The sequence below is a fragment of the Castor canadensis genome, chromosome 7 (genome assembly GCF_047511655.1).
Source record: "Castor canadensis chromosome 7, mCasCan1.hap1v2, whole genome shotgun sequence".
NCBI classification, from domain to species: domain Eukaryota; kingdom Metazoa; phylum Chordata; class Mammalia; order Rodentia; family Castoridae; genus Castor; species Castor canadensis.
The window spans coordinates 98000160-98013679 of record NC_133392.1 but is presented as its reverse complement, the minus strand read 5'-3'; the positions used below and the strand labels follow the sequence as shown (position 1 = coordinate 98013679).

Below are 13520 nucleotides of genomic sequence, written 5' to 3'. Positions count from 1 at the left end.
TGCTATCCATCTGCAAAACTCTTTATGTCTTGCTAAACTGAGGCTCTGTGCTCATTAAGTGACTTCCCACCTCCCCACCCCGTTCCTGGCAGCCACCATTCTACTTTCTGTCACTATGAACTTAACTAGTCTAGGTACTGTATATAAGAAGGGAGTATACAGATTGGTCCTTTTGTGACTGGTTTATGACACTTAGCAAAGGGTCCCCAGGGCTCATTTATATTGTGGTATGTGTTAGAATCCCCTTCCTTTCCCAGGTTAGGTAACATTCCCCTGTGTGTACACCACATCCCGTTCATCTATCCATTAATGGAGACTTGAGTTACTTCCAACTTCTGGCTGCTATGGACAAGTACCTACAAGATTTGTGCAACTTCCTGCCAAATCCAATGTCATGAAGCTTTTCCTCTGCATGTTCTTTTAAGAGTCCTGTTGTTTTTAGCTTTTCTACTTAGGTCTTTTGATTCATTTTGAATTAAACTTTTGTATGTGATGCAAGATTCAACTTTATTTTTAGGATGTGGGTATCTAGTTTTCCCAGTACCATTTGTTGAAAAGGCTATTTCTTCCCCCATTGAATGGTCATGACATCCTCGTCAAAAGTCATTTGACCACAATATGTGAGAGTTGTTTTATGCTTTCTAGTCTGTACTATTGTTGTATACATCTGTTTTTATGCCAGTACTATGCTATTTTGATCACAATAGTTTAGTCATAAGTTTGGAAAGCAGGAAATGTGAGACCTCCAAATTTGTTTTTCAAGATTGTGTTGGCTATTTGGGGTCCCTTGAAATTCTATGTGAATTTTAGGATAAGTACTTCTATTTCTGAAAAGAATGGAGATTTTGATGGGGATTGCATGAACTCTGTAGATCATTTTGATTAACATCATCATCTTAGTGATGTTAAGCCCTCCATAGATTAGAATACAGAATTTTGTGAATTCTAATCAATCCTCTGGCCAGTGTCCAGGCTGAGGACAAGTAATAGGATCTACATGGCATTGGAGCTCAGACAAGTCTTGGGTTGGGGGCCTATGGAGATGGGGAAGATGTGATCCAGTCCCTTAAGAAGCAATTCACGTAATGGGGATTGGCAGTTGTGTGAACACACCATTGTGTGAACTCACCTTTAAAATACACAGCCATATGTGGTAGGTTCAGGGTTCAGGTTTGGAGTGGCAAGCACCCTACCAGGAGATTTCACAATTACCTTTTCTGAGCTCTGAAGACTGTAAGAGAGTCCTTCAATGTCAGAATAGTTCACGCACTTGCTTGGGTTTTCTGGGAAGTCTTTTTAAAAATGTTTCCAGTGGTAGTAGAATTTTCTTTTGAAACTCTCAAACTATCAAGGATCAGATATATAATAATCTCTTTCTCTTTCTCTCTCTCTCTCTCTCCCCCTCTCCCTCTCAATTTTGGGTGCAAACAAATCATAATCCTAATTCTTTTTTTCAGTGCTTTTTAATCTAGACCTGATGGCAAATCCCAGAACTTAAGCTTGTGGGTTGCAAAGCATTTTGAGCAGTGACAACTCCGCTGGCTCCACGTAGTGCCTCCCAGGTTAACATCTTGAAAGCACAACAATCATAGGGTTATAGCTGGAATATCTGGAACTGCACCTCTGAAGTGTCTTTGTGTGACTCTTGGCAAGTCACTCAATATCCTATTCTATTTCTGTAAAATGAATGTACTACCTGGCAAACCCTATTTAAAGGGTGTTGTGAGCATCAAATGTCATAACATATATAAATATGTGTTTTAAGCTGTATAATATTATCCAGTCTGGGGTCACTCATTTGCTCACACGACACTCTGAAATTCTACTCCATCACTTCCTCCTTCTTTTTTCATAACCCACGTAGGGTGAACCCAGGACTTTTGTGGCCAACTGGTCTGTCGCTACCTGTGGATAAGTAGGAATTCAGATCATCCACATGATCTTCCCTAGAGTAAACAAAACTCCCTCTCCTGCTGTGGGCCCCACTGAGACAGGATTCTGATGCGGGAAAGACAAAGCCTAACTGGAGTGCAAATTATTGACCTGGTACCTGGACAGTTGCAACCAAAGCCAAAATTCAAGATGCCATCTTAAGAAATGCACAGATGCACTGTTTCATTGTTGAGCCAACAACCCTTAGATGGAGTGTGTAGCTATCTACAAAGAAAGGCTTTCACATACTGCTGGGAGGAACGTACAAAGGCTAAGCATGGCATTAATGTGTCCCTGGATACCGTAACTTCAGAAGATTCTAATATCAAGTAAGTAAGTATGTAAGAGAATGCACCCAACCCTCCAAAGTGAGCAGCTGCTTTACACCTGACCAGAAGAACAAAGATGCTACAAACCCAGAAGGAGCTACTATTGGTGCATTTGTGCCCTGGGGGGGCACCATAATTTGAAATATCCCCTCTCAATAATAGGCAAGATACTCATTTGAAATTTGGCAATGACAAATGCAGGCATCTGATCTGCTCCAGAGAAGCAGAATAATCAACTTAGTTGAGAGCAGAGTGAGCATCTCTTGTGTGTGCATCAACCTGCAACTCTGTTTGAAGCCCAATCTGGCCTGGAAGTGGTTTTAACCAAGCTACCAAAATCTCACCACCTTTCTGCATCCCAGAGGCCAGTGTTGCCTGAGAAAATCCAGTTCCATTGGTTAGACTGACACTTTTGCCTAACCACACCTGAGTTCTCTGAGATGCGGGGTCCTTTGAAGATTTACTTGACCACTCAAAATGGCATCACTGAAGATCAAAAGACACATTACAGTCTAAGTGTGCTTTCTCTATTACTTTCCTATGTTCTCTTCCCGAGGCTGGTTTTTCCCATAACTTTCCCCACTGACGTAACAGGCTGTGCCTTCAATAACCAGCATGGCATGTGGCAGGGAAGAGGGTGTGATGTGTGTTAAGATGGGGACAGAGGGAGGAGTGGGGGGTTCTGATCACCACCTCCCAGGTGAGAACCTGCTTACAGAGGCCTTGTGTAACATTTCTATATTCCTAGCCTAACTTGGCAACTTGCTGACGCGAATGCAAGTCAGGAAATTTGCAGACCTGTTTCCTCTTCTATAAAATGTAAGATCAGATGGAGTCCTTGAATAGTGCCTTTGTACATTTATTTAACCACTTTTTTGACTATAGAAATAAAAATTATATAAATATGAGACAATACACAAAAGTGTAAAACAAAGAGTAATTAACCACCTATTAACTCTTCATTCTGCCATTTTTTATATAGCTAAAATGATTTAGCTGTCACTTATAAAAATACACACAATGTACCAGGATGAATTAGATGCTTGTATGGTTGGATCTGAAGTGTCCCCCCAAAGACCATGTGCTAAAGGTTTGGTTGCTAGTGGACGGGCTTTTGTGAAGTGATTGGATCATGAGGACTCTCACCTCATCCATGGGCTCATCCATTGATGGGTTCTTACCTGGATGGACTATTGGGAGGTGGCGGAAACTCAGGATGTGGGGCCTAGTGGGAGGAAGTAGGTCACCAAGGGCATGACCTCAAAGGCCATATGTTGTTGCCAGCTTGCTTGCTTTCTTTGCTTTCTGGCTGCCTTGAGGTAAGCAGCCTCCTCCACCACATGTCCCACTATGATATCCTGCCTCTCCTTAAGCCCAAAGCCATGGGCCAATCATACACTGAAACTGTGAGCCCAAATTAACCTTTCCTCCTTTTGTTTCTTTCGTGCATTTTGTCACAGCAGCAGAAAGCTGACTAACACATGTCACTTGATTAATCTTTACAGCTCTGTTCAGTTCTTACCCCCATTTTTTGGATTATTATCATCTCAGAGATGGCTGGGTACCTATCCTGGCTGCCTAGCGTGAAACCAAAACATGTTCCTATTTTAACACAATCTCATTCTCAACAACAGTCAAACTAAACCCATGGTAACAAGTAAAACACATGGGCCTACTCTTGACTTTTCCTTCCCAAGAGACTGTTAGCTGAGATTCTGCCCTTGGCCAGAATGTGCAAATAATCATCTTGGTGCAGTAGTCAGTGTTGTGTCCAAGACTGCATTCCTAACAAGCTCCATATTACATGCAGGTGATCTATGGTCACATTTGGAACCAAAGCAACCTCTCTACCCTGTGCTCATTGGGGTCCAAAAGTCATTTACTTATGCTTAGATACCCATAATGTCTGTTTAGATCTGAATGAGTCCCTGAATTACCTTTCCTTTCCCCAAGAGTGGCCTGAAAATGACCCATGCAGCCCTAGCCAGAAACTGTTTTGGGAGAGGCCGCTACAGCTGAACCACAAAATGCCTCCCAAGCTTGCCCTCTGCTGGTGAAGAGGGTCATTTCTCCTTCATCCTCTCCCAGCCTTTCTTCAGCTCAAACACTCAAGTTTTTTTTTTTTTTTTCCTTCCAACTAATATCAGACAGAAACACATGACATATTCCAGAAGTTTACTTTCCTCCTCTAGATTTTGGAGAATTTCCCCACCTTGTTCTGTAAATTGCTATACATCCCTCAGAGGGAGTACATAATGTTTCTGTGTGGCCTGAACATCTGCCCCAGTCCCTGCTTTGTTCTCACCCATCCCAGGCACTTTCCATAGAGGAGGACAAGTGTCCTTCACTCGTAGCCTGGACATGGCAAGTTTGGGGTGGGGGGTGGGTAATGGCTTCTTTTGATCCAAGGTTGAGGTGGGTAAGGAAGGCACAGTTGGTATGTCTCAGAGACACTGGGGACAAAAGAACAATTAAGAGAATGATGGGGAGATGGGGAGATTCAAGTCACAGATCACATCACCATCAGTCACTCATTAAAACATTTCTTGCTGGATGCAATCCTAGCTACTCAGGAGGTAGAGATAGGGAGGATTGTCATTCTAGGTCAGCCAGGGCAAAAAAATTGTGAGACCCTCCCCCATCTCAATGGAAAAAAACTGGGTGTGGTGGTACATCCCAGCTATGGCAAGGAAACATGGGAAAAAAGCAAGACCCTATCTCCAAAATAACCAGAGCAAAAAGGGCTGGCAGAGTGGTTCAAGAGGTAGATCACCTGTCTAGCAAGTGCAAAGGTCCTGGGTTCACACTCCAGTACCATGATGCCATGCACCTGTCATCCCTGCTATGTGGGATGTGTAAATAGAAGTATCATGATCCAAGCTTGCCCAGACATAATTGCAAGATTCTTTTTGAAAATTACCTAAAACAAAAAGGTTTGGAGGCATGGCCCAAGTGGTAGAGTGCCTGCCTAACAAGTGCAAGGCCCTGAGTTCAAACCACAGCACCATAAAAAAGAGAAAAAAAATCTTAATTGCCTTCTGTATACAAACTTGGGAACAGAACTAGAGGAAATAAGCATAACAGCTAATGCTTTGTGCTTACTATTTGCCATATGCCAAACGGCACACCTACATTACCTTATTTAATTTTATTTAGCCTTCCAGCAACCCTGTGATTATCCTCATTGTGCCTGTGGATCCCACACTCAGGAAGATGAGGCAGGAGGATTATAAGAATGAGGCCAGCCTGGGCTACAGAAAGAGACCCTGTCTCAAACAACAACAACAACAAAAAGAAAGCCAAAAAACAACAACAAAAAATATTTTGCCTGTTACAGCTCTACAGTTTGATGGACTCAGCTCGTGGGCTTCCACATGGGGTCTCTAATACATAGTGGTCGGACAGATGGGGCGAAAGCTGCATACACAGATCTGGAGCCGGGTACCAGTCCGGCGTCTCTGTGCACATGGCCTCTCCCAGTGGTATCTGGGTCTTCCTCACTGCTTGGTAGTGTCAGGGCACTTGGAGATCTTTGATGGTAGATGGTTTTCCTTTCAGCAACTATTCCACAAAAACAGGCAGAAATTGCTAAATGTCTTGTGATCTCACTTCCAAAAAGGCATGTGGCATCATTTCCACTATATTCTGTCACTTGAAACAGTTATAGGTCAGTTCAGATTCGAGGGGGTAGAGGAACAGGCTCTGTGTCTCAGTGAAGGAATAGCTTACAAATAAAATGAGGTACGGAAGTCATACAGTCCATCTGGAGACCAGTGGCCACACCAGCATCTGGCCTTAAATAGGCTGACTCCAATCGTTGCAGGCTCAGCCATTATGCTCCCCTCACCCCCACATAACACACACCCAGTTATATTTTGCTACTAGTAGCTAGAATAAGCTATGCTTGGGGCATGGAGGAAGAAGTGGTCAGCTTTGCCTCAGTAGGTCTTCATATAACTTCATATAGCAGCGTACTCCTCCACTAAGTATGGAGGGCAGACTATGGCGGCACTGAGTAGCATGTAATCCCTGCATTATGTGGGATAACCTTAAACATGAGGACAAGAGACAGTTCTGAGGCAGCACACAGCAAAAGACTATTCAGGAGATGAGGAGCTGTGAAGTCCAGTCCCTCTAAAACCACGAGGTAGTACTGGGGGCTTGAGAAAACCAAGAGGCAGGGCCTTTGCAGAACTGGCATTTCTGACCATGTTGTGCTCTGCTCTCCACCCCCAGATTGGAGACCCACACTTGGTGATCTGCATGGACTGCTCAGCAGACACCATGACCAACCGCCTTCTCCAAAGGAACCAGAGCAGCCAGCACGTAGATGACACCACCAAGACCATTGCCAAGCGCCTGGAAACCTACTACCGAGCGTCCATTCCTGTGATGGCCTACTATGAGACAAAAACAAAGCTTCAAAAGGTGAGTCACACATGCACACCCCATGAGCCAGTTACCATTGTTCACCTTTCCAGAGAAAATGCTGGAAAGTTTTGCTTGTGGGACCTGGAGACTTAAGCTATATGCAGCTGCAGAATCTGAGCCAAAATATGAGCCCCTTACTTTCTTCACTATTGTCGCAATCAGAATTAAATATCTGTCATCATATGGGCCATACAAAGTTAGTCATATAAGATGCCATTATAATTGCTAAAAACTCCTTCGTCAGAGAGAGAGAGAGAGAGAGACAGGGAGATGGAGAAGGAGAAGAAGAGGGTGGGAGGAGAGGCGAAGGAGGGCAGAGAGAGAGAGAAATAGGAAAGGAGTGAGAGATGAGACGCAGATTCTACCACAGGCTTTCTGGGTGACTTCTGACCTTGCCTGAACAGGTTGATCCAAAGTCTCCTCTAGATCTAACATTTTAACACCTTTAAATTCTGGACTTTTACACAATTCATAGCTGGTACTTGCCTCCTTTGTGTCTGTTTTTTGCAATAACTACTGTTTTGGGGAGAAGCAGTGTATTGGGGAGAAGCAGTGTATGAGGCCAACAGAGCAGATTACTAAGTGAAACAGTAGAGATACTGTGCAGGGTATGTCATGAGCTGTAACCCCTGCTGAGTCACCATTAACACCACGTATTTGGGAAACTCCCTGGTCCCTGTGCTTGCCCTCACCGCATAGCTATGTGTCAGGCTTCCATGGTCCAATCGATCATTGCCCTATTAGTCTGAATATGGATCTTGCCTGCAGAAGTTAAGGTTTTGGTAAGGGAAGTAAACAAACCTGGGATCATAGTATGGGGTCAAAGCCAGAACAGAGTTCCAACCTGTCTAAGGGGGAAGGAACAGCATATCCAGGAGGGCTGGCCGAGGAGGACTGCACTGGGAAGAGAGCAGGACACTGTCCTCAGACGCCGCATGGAAAAGGTCAGGAGTGGCATGTCCTTCCACTTGGCTATGACATATAAAGTGCCAGGGAAAAGAGAGTCAGAGATAGGGATGGAGAGGCAAGCAAAGACTAGATCAGGATGAACCTTACATAGAGCAAACAACATCCTGTGGGTGATGGGAGTTACCCAAGCGGACAGACATAATCAGGGCTTCAGTCTAGAAACTTCCCCATTATCTTGTGGAGGGCAGATCACAGGAAGTGAGGCTAAAATGCCATTGGGAGGCGGCACAGTCATCTAGAAGCAAAGTTCCAAGGACCCAAGCCAGGGTGAGATGATGGAATCCACCTACTGCTACTGACAGGGAGGGAGGCACCGTCAGTAAATAACAAAACTGTCTCTGAGTCTACATTATTCCTAGGGGGAACCATGCAGAATGAAGTCTTACCTTCTGAACCTATTGATGGTCCATCTTCTAGAATCTCAAGGAGCCATGGGTATAGAAGTCTGAAACTTGCCTCTCGATATAACTCAGGGATGTCAAAAGCTTCCTGAGATGTTTCCTGTAGCCTCTTGTTGCCACACAAAACAAAGGTTAAGATCTTTAAAACACAAACAAGCAAGCAAAACAGTGAGTGCCTTAGGTAAGAGTCCGCTCTTAAGAATTCATGGTTGCAAAAGCCTTTCCAAGTTTAGATCATTCAGTGACTTTTCTGCATCTGTGCAGCCTGGAATGCACAGAGAAATTATCCAGGATGAAGGGGATTTCTTCTTCTTCCAAGATTTGTAAAGGTGGTGAAAACCCAAAGTAATTCAGGGATTAACCAATTTCAGAGTCAGAAAATTCCTTTTCTCTCTCTCAAATTATCCCAACCTAAATTCTACAAATTCACAAATGACAGCACATGGACACAGAACTAACAGAGTTCCCGGAGAAATCTGATCTCTGGAATCCTCCAACTGTCTAAAATTCTCTAGTGAGAAAGATAGTTTCTGGTTCCCTCCAGGTCACTTCTCCAGCTTCTCCTGCATTTGGGGGGATGTTGGCAGCTGGCTCCCTGGTGAGGTAACATTTATAAATCTTCTTTGCAAATACTGAAAATAGGCTCCAGTCCTCAGGTTTCCTCGAGGGCGGTGAGGATAAACTGCTCAACCCTACCGTCTCTCTCAGGGCTGTCTTCTGCCCACGCAGCTGCGATAAAGTGAGAACTTTTCACAATGTGCACCAAGGGATAGAAGTACATGTGATAGGCATGGACCCTGTGACTTTCTGTTTTCCTCTCTCCTAAAGTAAACCCTTGCTCTGCACTGGGGAAGGAATTAGAAAAATGCTTTTCTCCACTCTATCCCCTTTCTCCATGCAGTTGGGGCAGGTGCCATTAATCACTCATGGCACTTGCTTCCTGCAGTGTCTGGATGCAGCAGGGCAAATAGTCAAGCCAGAGTTAACCCACAGGTGGGAGCTTTCTTCCACGATGAATGAGAGAATTTATTACTGAGTAAATAACTGAAGTCTAGCATTTTTTTTTGCCCCGGAGCAGGGGAGGGAGGAGAGACATCAACATTGGCCAAATATTCCCCAGTGGAAAAAATACTGACCTGGCATCGGAAAGCCCCAGCCTGGCTTTGTGAACTTTCATGAGTCATTTCACTTCTGAGCCTCTTAGTTCTTCCTCAAATAAAGGGGGTGGACAGAACACGATCCCCTGGAATTCTCCAAGTCTGTCATTCTATGAGTCTCAGGAATTTTTTTTTTTTCTTTTCTCATTAGAAAACTTGGTAGTAGTCTTACCACTCAGAGGCAAACGTTCTGGAGTATTTCCTCCAAATCTTTTAGCTATGAATTTTTAAAGCATGATTGTGACAGTATTACGAATATTAGTCTGGACTCTTCCATGTACTAAAGGTACCAGACCCAGGCAGCCTGACCTGAAACATAGAGCTGAATTAGAAGATTCTAGACGGAAGGCTAAAACACAGCCAGCACAGGAGGGTTGTAGGACCAGGCCTTAGAAAGCTCCCCTTCACTTCCTTCTTCTCAAGCATGTCTCCCTTCTTTCTAGACCAGGAGTTTCTGTTTTTCTGGCCCACAGCCAGACTACGGCCACCCCTTGGCTTCCACATTTGCAAGTTACCATATGTGAATGTTCCAGATTCCTGAGGGCAATTTTCTGGTTGGTCTTGCTTTGCTCAGAGCCTACTTGGTCATGTTAGCAGTGAACAAGCAGGTGGTAACATGGGACATTTTCATTTATTCTGTGAATATAATAGTGTATACTATCTGTCGGATACTGCCCTAGCTCTGGGGACATGGCAGCAAACAAGTCAAAGTCCCTCACTGAAAAAAACAGTGGACCAGAAAAAACAGTAGACAGCACTGTGGATATAACAAGAGTACATTGCTGGGGCTGGGGACTTGGAGAGTCTCTCTGAAGAGGTAGCATTTGAATTCAGACTTGATTGATGTAAATACGGTTGTCTGAGACTCAGACATGGAATTCCCAGAAGAGGAGAGCTTGTTGTGAATGAAGAGAAAACACAGAAATAACCTCAAGGGAATTTTACAAATTGATAAGTATACAAGTAACAACTATACTTTGTTTAAAGAAACAAACTAAAACATTTAAGACTACAAAGATAAAAATAAAAATTATACAGAATTCTTCCACCCAAAGATAAGCACTAGTGAACATTTTAATATATTTTCTTACATTTGTTTTTCTCCATTTTTTTTAACCTATGGCATAATTAGCTCAGAGATGCTCCAAGCTATAAATGAAGAGGACCTGATAAGTGATGTCCGTCCTTGGGAAATTTATTACTCTTAATTTAAAAACTTAAAAGGCTAGTAACTCATTAGATAGAGTTTTACAGACAAAGAAAATCAAGTCCTTTGGCAACTCTGCATCTCACTGATTAGAAGTCGCTAAGAGCAGCCTAGGTTCAAGAGGAGGGAGATTAGACTTCATGCCTTCATGGGTGAATGTCAAGGTCACATTTCAAGGGTGAAGCTGGAGGGGAATCCCCTAGACTCTCACTGTAAACACACAGTATGCACAGAGTATTGTCAGTCTCAATTCAGGGTCCCTGGAATACTAGCAGCACTCAGCACTGGTCATACTCTGCTTGTCCCTGGAAGGCAAGCAGGGGTGCTCAGCTCCTCACTCAGGCTGCAGTGTCTGGGATGCTCTCACTGATGGGGTGGCTGGACTGAGGTGTGAGGACAAGGGAGAGAGCCAGCCATGCATGCGCTCCTGGGAATGTCCTGTTTGCCCTGCCCCAGGCACCAGGTCCTTGTATTTTAGATAGGTCCCTTCTCCCTCCTCAGTTGCTCCTTTGGCCATTATAGTCTTAAATTGGACATAGGAAAGATACAGTAGTGGGGCTCCAGGAGAACAGCTCTCACCTTCAAAAATCAACACTACAGATCACAGGGCTGAAGACACAGCTTAGCATATGTAAGTCCCCAGGTTTGATCCCCAGCAGGAGAGAGAGAGAGAGAGAGAGAGAGAGAGAGAGAGAAAGAGAGAAAGAGATGAAGGAGGAGGAGGAGAAGCAGAGAAAGAGGAGGAGGAGGAGAGGAGGAAGAGGAAGAAGACGAAGTCTATTTCCATTGGCAACAGGTAGCAATCCAAGCTTTCAAAATTCCTGAGACAACACTGGTAGTTTAGTGGGAAGCTGGGAGAGGCCATATCCAGGATGCTCGCAAAACCCCATGCAAGATGTGAAGAGGGTGTTTCCCTAGGGCTTCTCTGAAGATGAAACTTGAAGCAATGAGAGCACTGTGTGTGTGGGGGTGGTGGCGGGGAGTGTCACTGGTCCTAGCATTAAATTGTCAAGTGTTCACATGGATTGCTGGGATGAGATTTATTTCAAATACTTTGTGTGAAATTACTACAGTGTGGGGAGCAGATTATGAGGAGCCTATGAGAACCTGACATAAGCACAGCTGTGCCCAATGATCTACAGGCTGAGTTTGGCACAGCCCCAGCCACAGAAGAGTCTAAAGGCAAAATGCAGCACAGCTGCTTTCCTAAATTGTTTAAGTTCAGAGAAGTAGGAAGGCAGGTTTCTCTTGTTACAATGTCATGTCCCTCCCCAAGAAGTGTTGCTGCATCTCCTTGTTTACCACTGGATATAAAAGACTCCCTGAAGGAGGAGGAGGAGGTTTTTTGATGGGGGATTAATGGAGGATTTTGATGGGGGATTTTGATTGGCTGCCGCTGCCGCTGCTGCTGGCTGTGTGTCTCCACCAGAGCAGCTTTCTGCACCAAGAACTCTATACATGGGCTTTTAGAAAAGCTAAAGAGAACATGGGACAGTGCAAGTCTAAGGACTGAGACTTTAAGAGTTATACTAATGCAGTTTTTAGATGTGGCTGCTGTTGTGTGTCTGCAAGTCTGAGCACCGAGACTTTAAATGAAACATGGAACAGTGTAAGTCTGAGGGCAAAGACTTTAGGAGAGATTAAAGAAAACATGGAACAGAGCGATTCTAAGGAAAGAGACTTTAAAGAATAGAAAAGAAGACTTTAGAAGTAAGGTTTTAAAGAATAGAAAAAAAGAAGCAAAAGAAAAGAATAATAGAGATAAGAAGTAACGAAGCTGTTGTGCATTGCCATCTGAGCACCCAGCACACGTGGTCCCAACTTTATGCATCTTTGTCTATCTTTTGTCCTTTCTGCATCTCCAGTTGCCCCCAGTTAGGTCAGGGAGAACAAGAGAACGTGAGAAAGCTCACTCCACTAAAGTACAAATGTTCACTATAATATAATAAATGAAGAGTACAGAGGTGTGTGTGTTTACACTACACATTTGACAATGCTCCTTCTAACTCTACTCCTCTCACACAACCAAAGTTGTGTCTTCTCACCTTCCCTCTCTCTCCCCTCCCTTTTTCCTCCCCTCTTTCTCCCCTTCTCTCTCTCTTTCATCACCCTAGGCCAGTAAACAGAAGAGTGACATAGAGGAGTCCTGAGGTCCTGTTCCTCGCTTGACAAGTTAGGCATAAATCTTCCATCTGTCTCTGAGAGATGGAGAAACTCATTCTTTGTGATTCCATCTTGTCTTCTCCCATCACCTCCAGTCCTGCTTGTCACATTGTCACTTGATTTCTGCAAAGACCTTTGGGTTCAGTGCAGTGTTCACACAGGGGTGCACTCTGTGGTCCTGGGGAAATAAGTTGGAGTTTCTGCATGCTGCACCCTCCCCAAACAGCAAGCATAAGAAAATTCCAGGCTTGTGTACTCATCTGTACACATTCTTGACTTCCCTTCTCAGCAGTTGCTTTAGTCCTGTGGTAGCTTTTGCCTTTGTCCCTTCTCTGGGTCCCTTTAACTCACCCACAGTAAGGTGGTAAGTGCAGTAACAAAATTTATTGGATGTTCCAGGTTTTTAGGGGGGCAGAACTCAGGCCTGGGGAGGTAGGTGAAGACTTCAGAGAGGAGAGGACACTTGAGCTGGATCTTACAGGATGAGCATGCCAAATGGAGCAGAGGGAACCAAGGTACTGACAAGTGAAGGAGCCTGGTGATACTGCCACAAGTTGCAGTGCCAACAGATGAACTAAAGTGATGGTGGATTAGACTAAAAGGCAAGATTGGGGAAGACTGTGACTATGAACCCATGCATTCATTCCTCCCTCATCCAGTAAGTTTGCTAAACCAACACTGTCTACTAGAAATATAATATGGGCCCACATATGTGATTTAAGTTTTTCTAATACACTGAAGTGCCATATAACAACATTTCAGAGCAGACTACACATACAACAGTGGTCCCATAAGATTCCATAACTAGTGATGTCACAACTATATTAGTTTGTATAAATACACTCCATGATATTGGCATGACAACAAAACCCCCTAATGATACCTACATATCTCAAAACATGTCATCATGGCAATATAGTCACACAAACAA

The 13520-nt window shown here is 44.0% G+C and overlaps 1 protein-coding gene across 2 annotated transcripts in view; it reads left to right on the top strand.

Annotated features, from left to right (window-relative positions):
* Ak5 (adenylate kinase 5) overlaps nt 1-13520 on the top strand; it is a 279023-nt gene that overhangs the window by 257945 nt on the left and 7558 nt on the right. For both annotated transcript variants that reach the window (XM_074079730.1, XM_074079729.1), the window contains exon 13: nt 6498-6689. In XM_074079730.1, coding sequence (XP_073935831.1) covers nt 6498-6689 — 192 coding nt within the window. The remainder of the gene's footprint in view (nt 1-6497; nt 6690-13520) is intronic.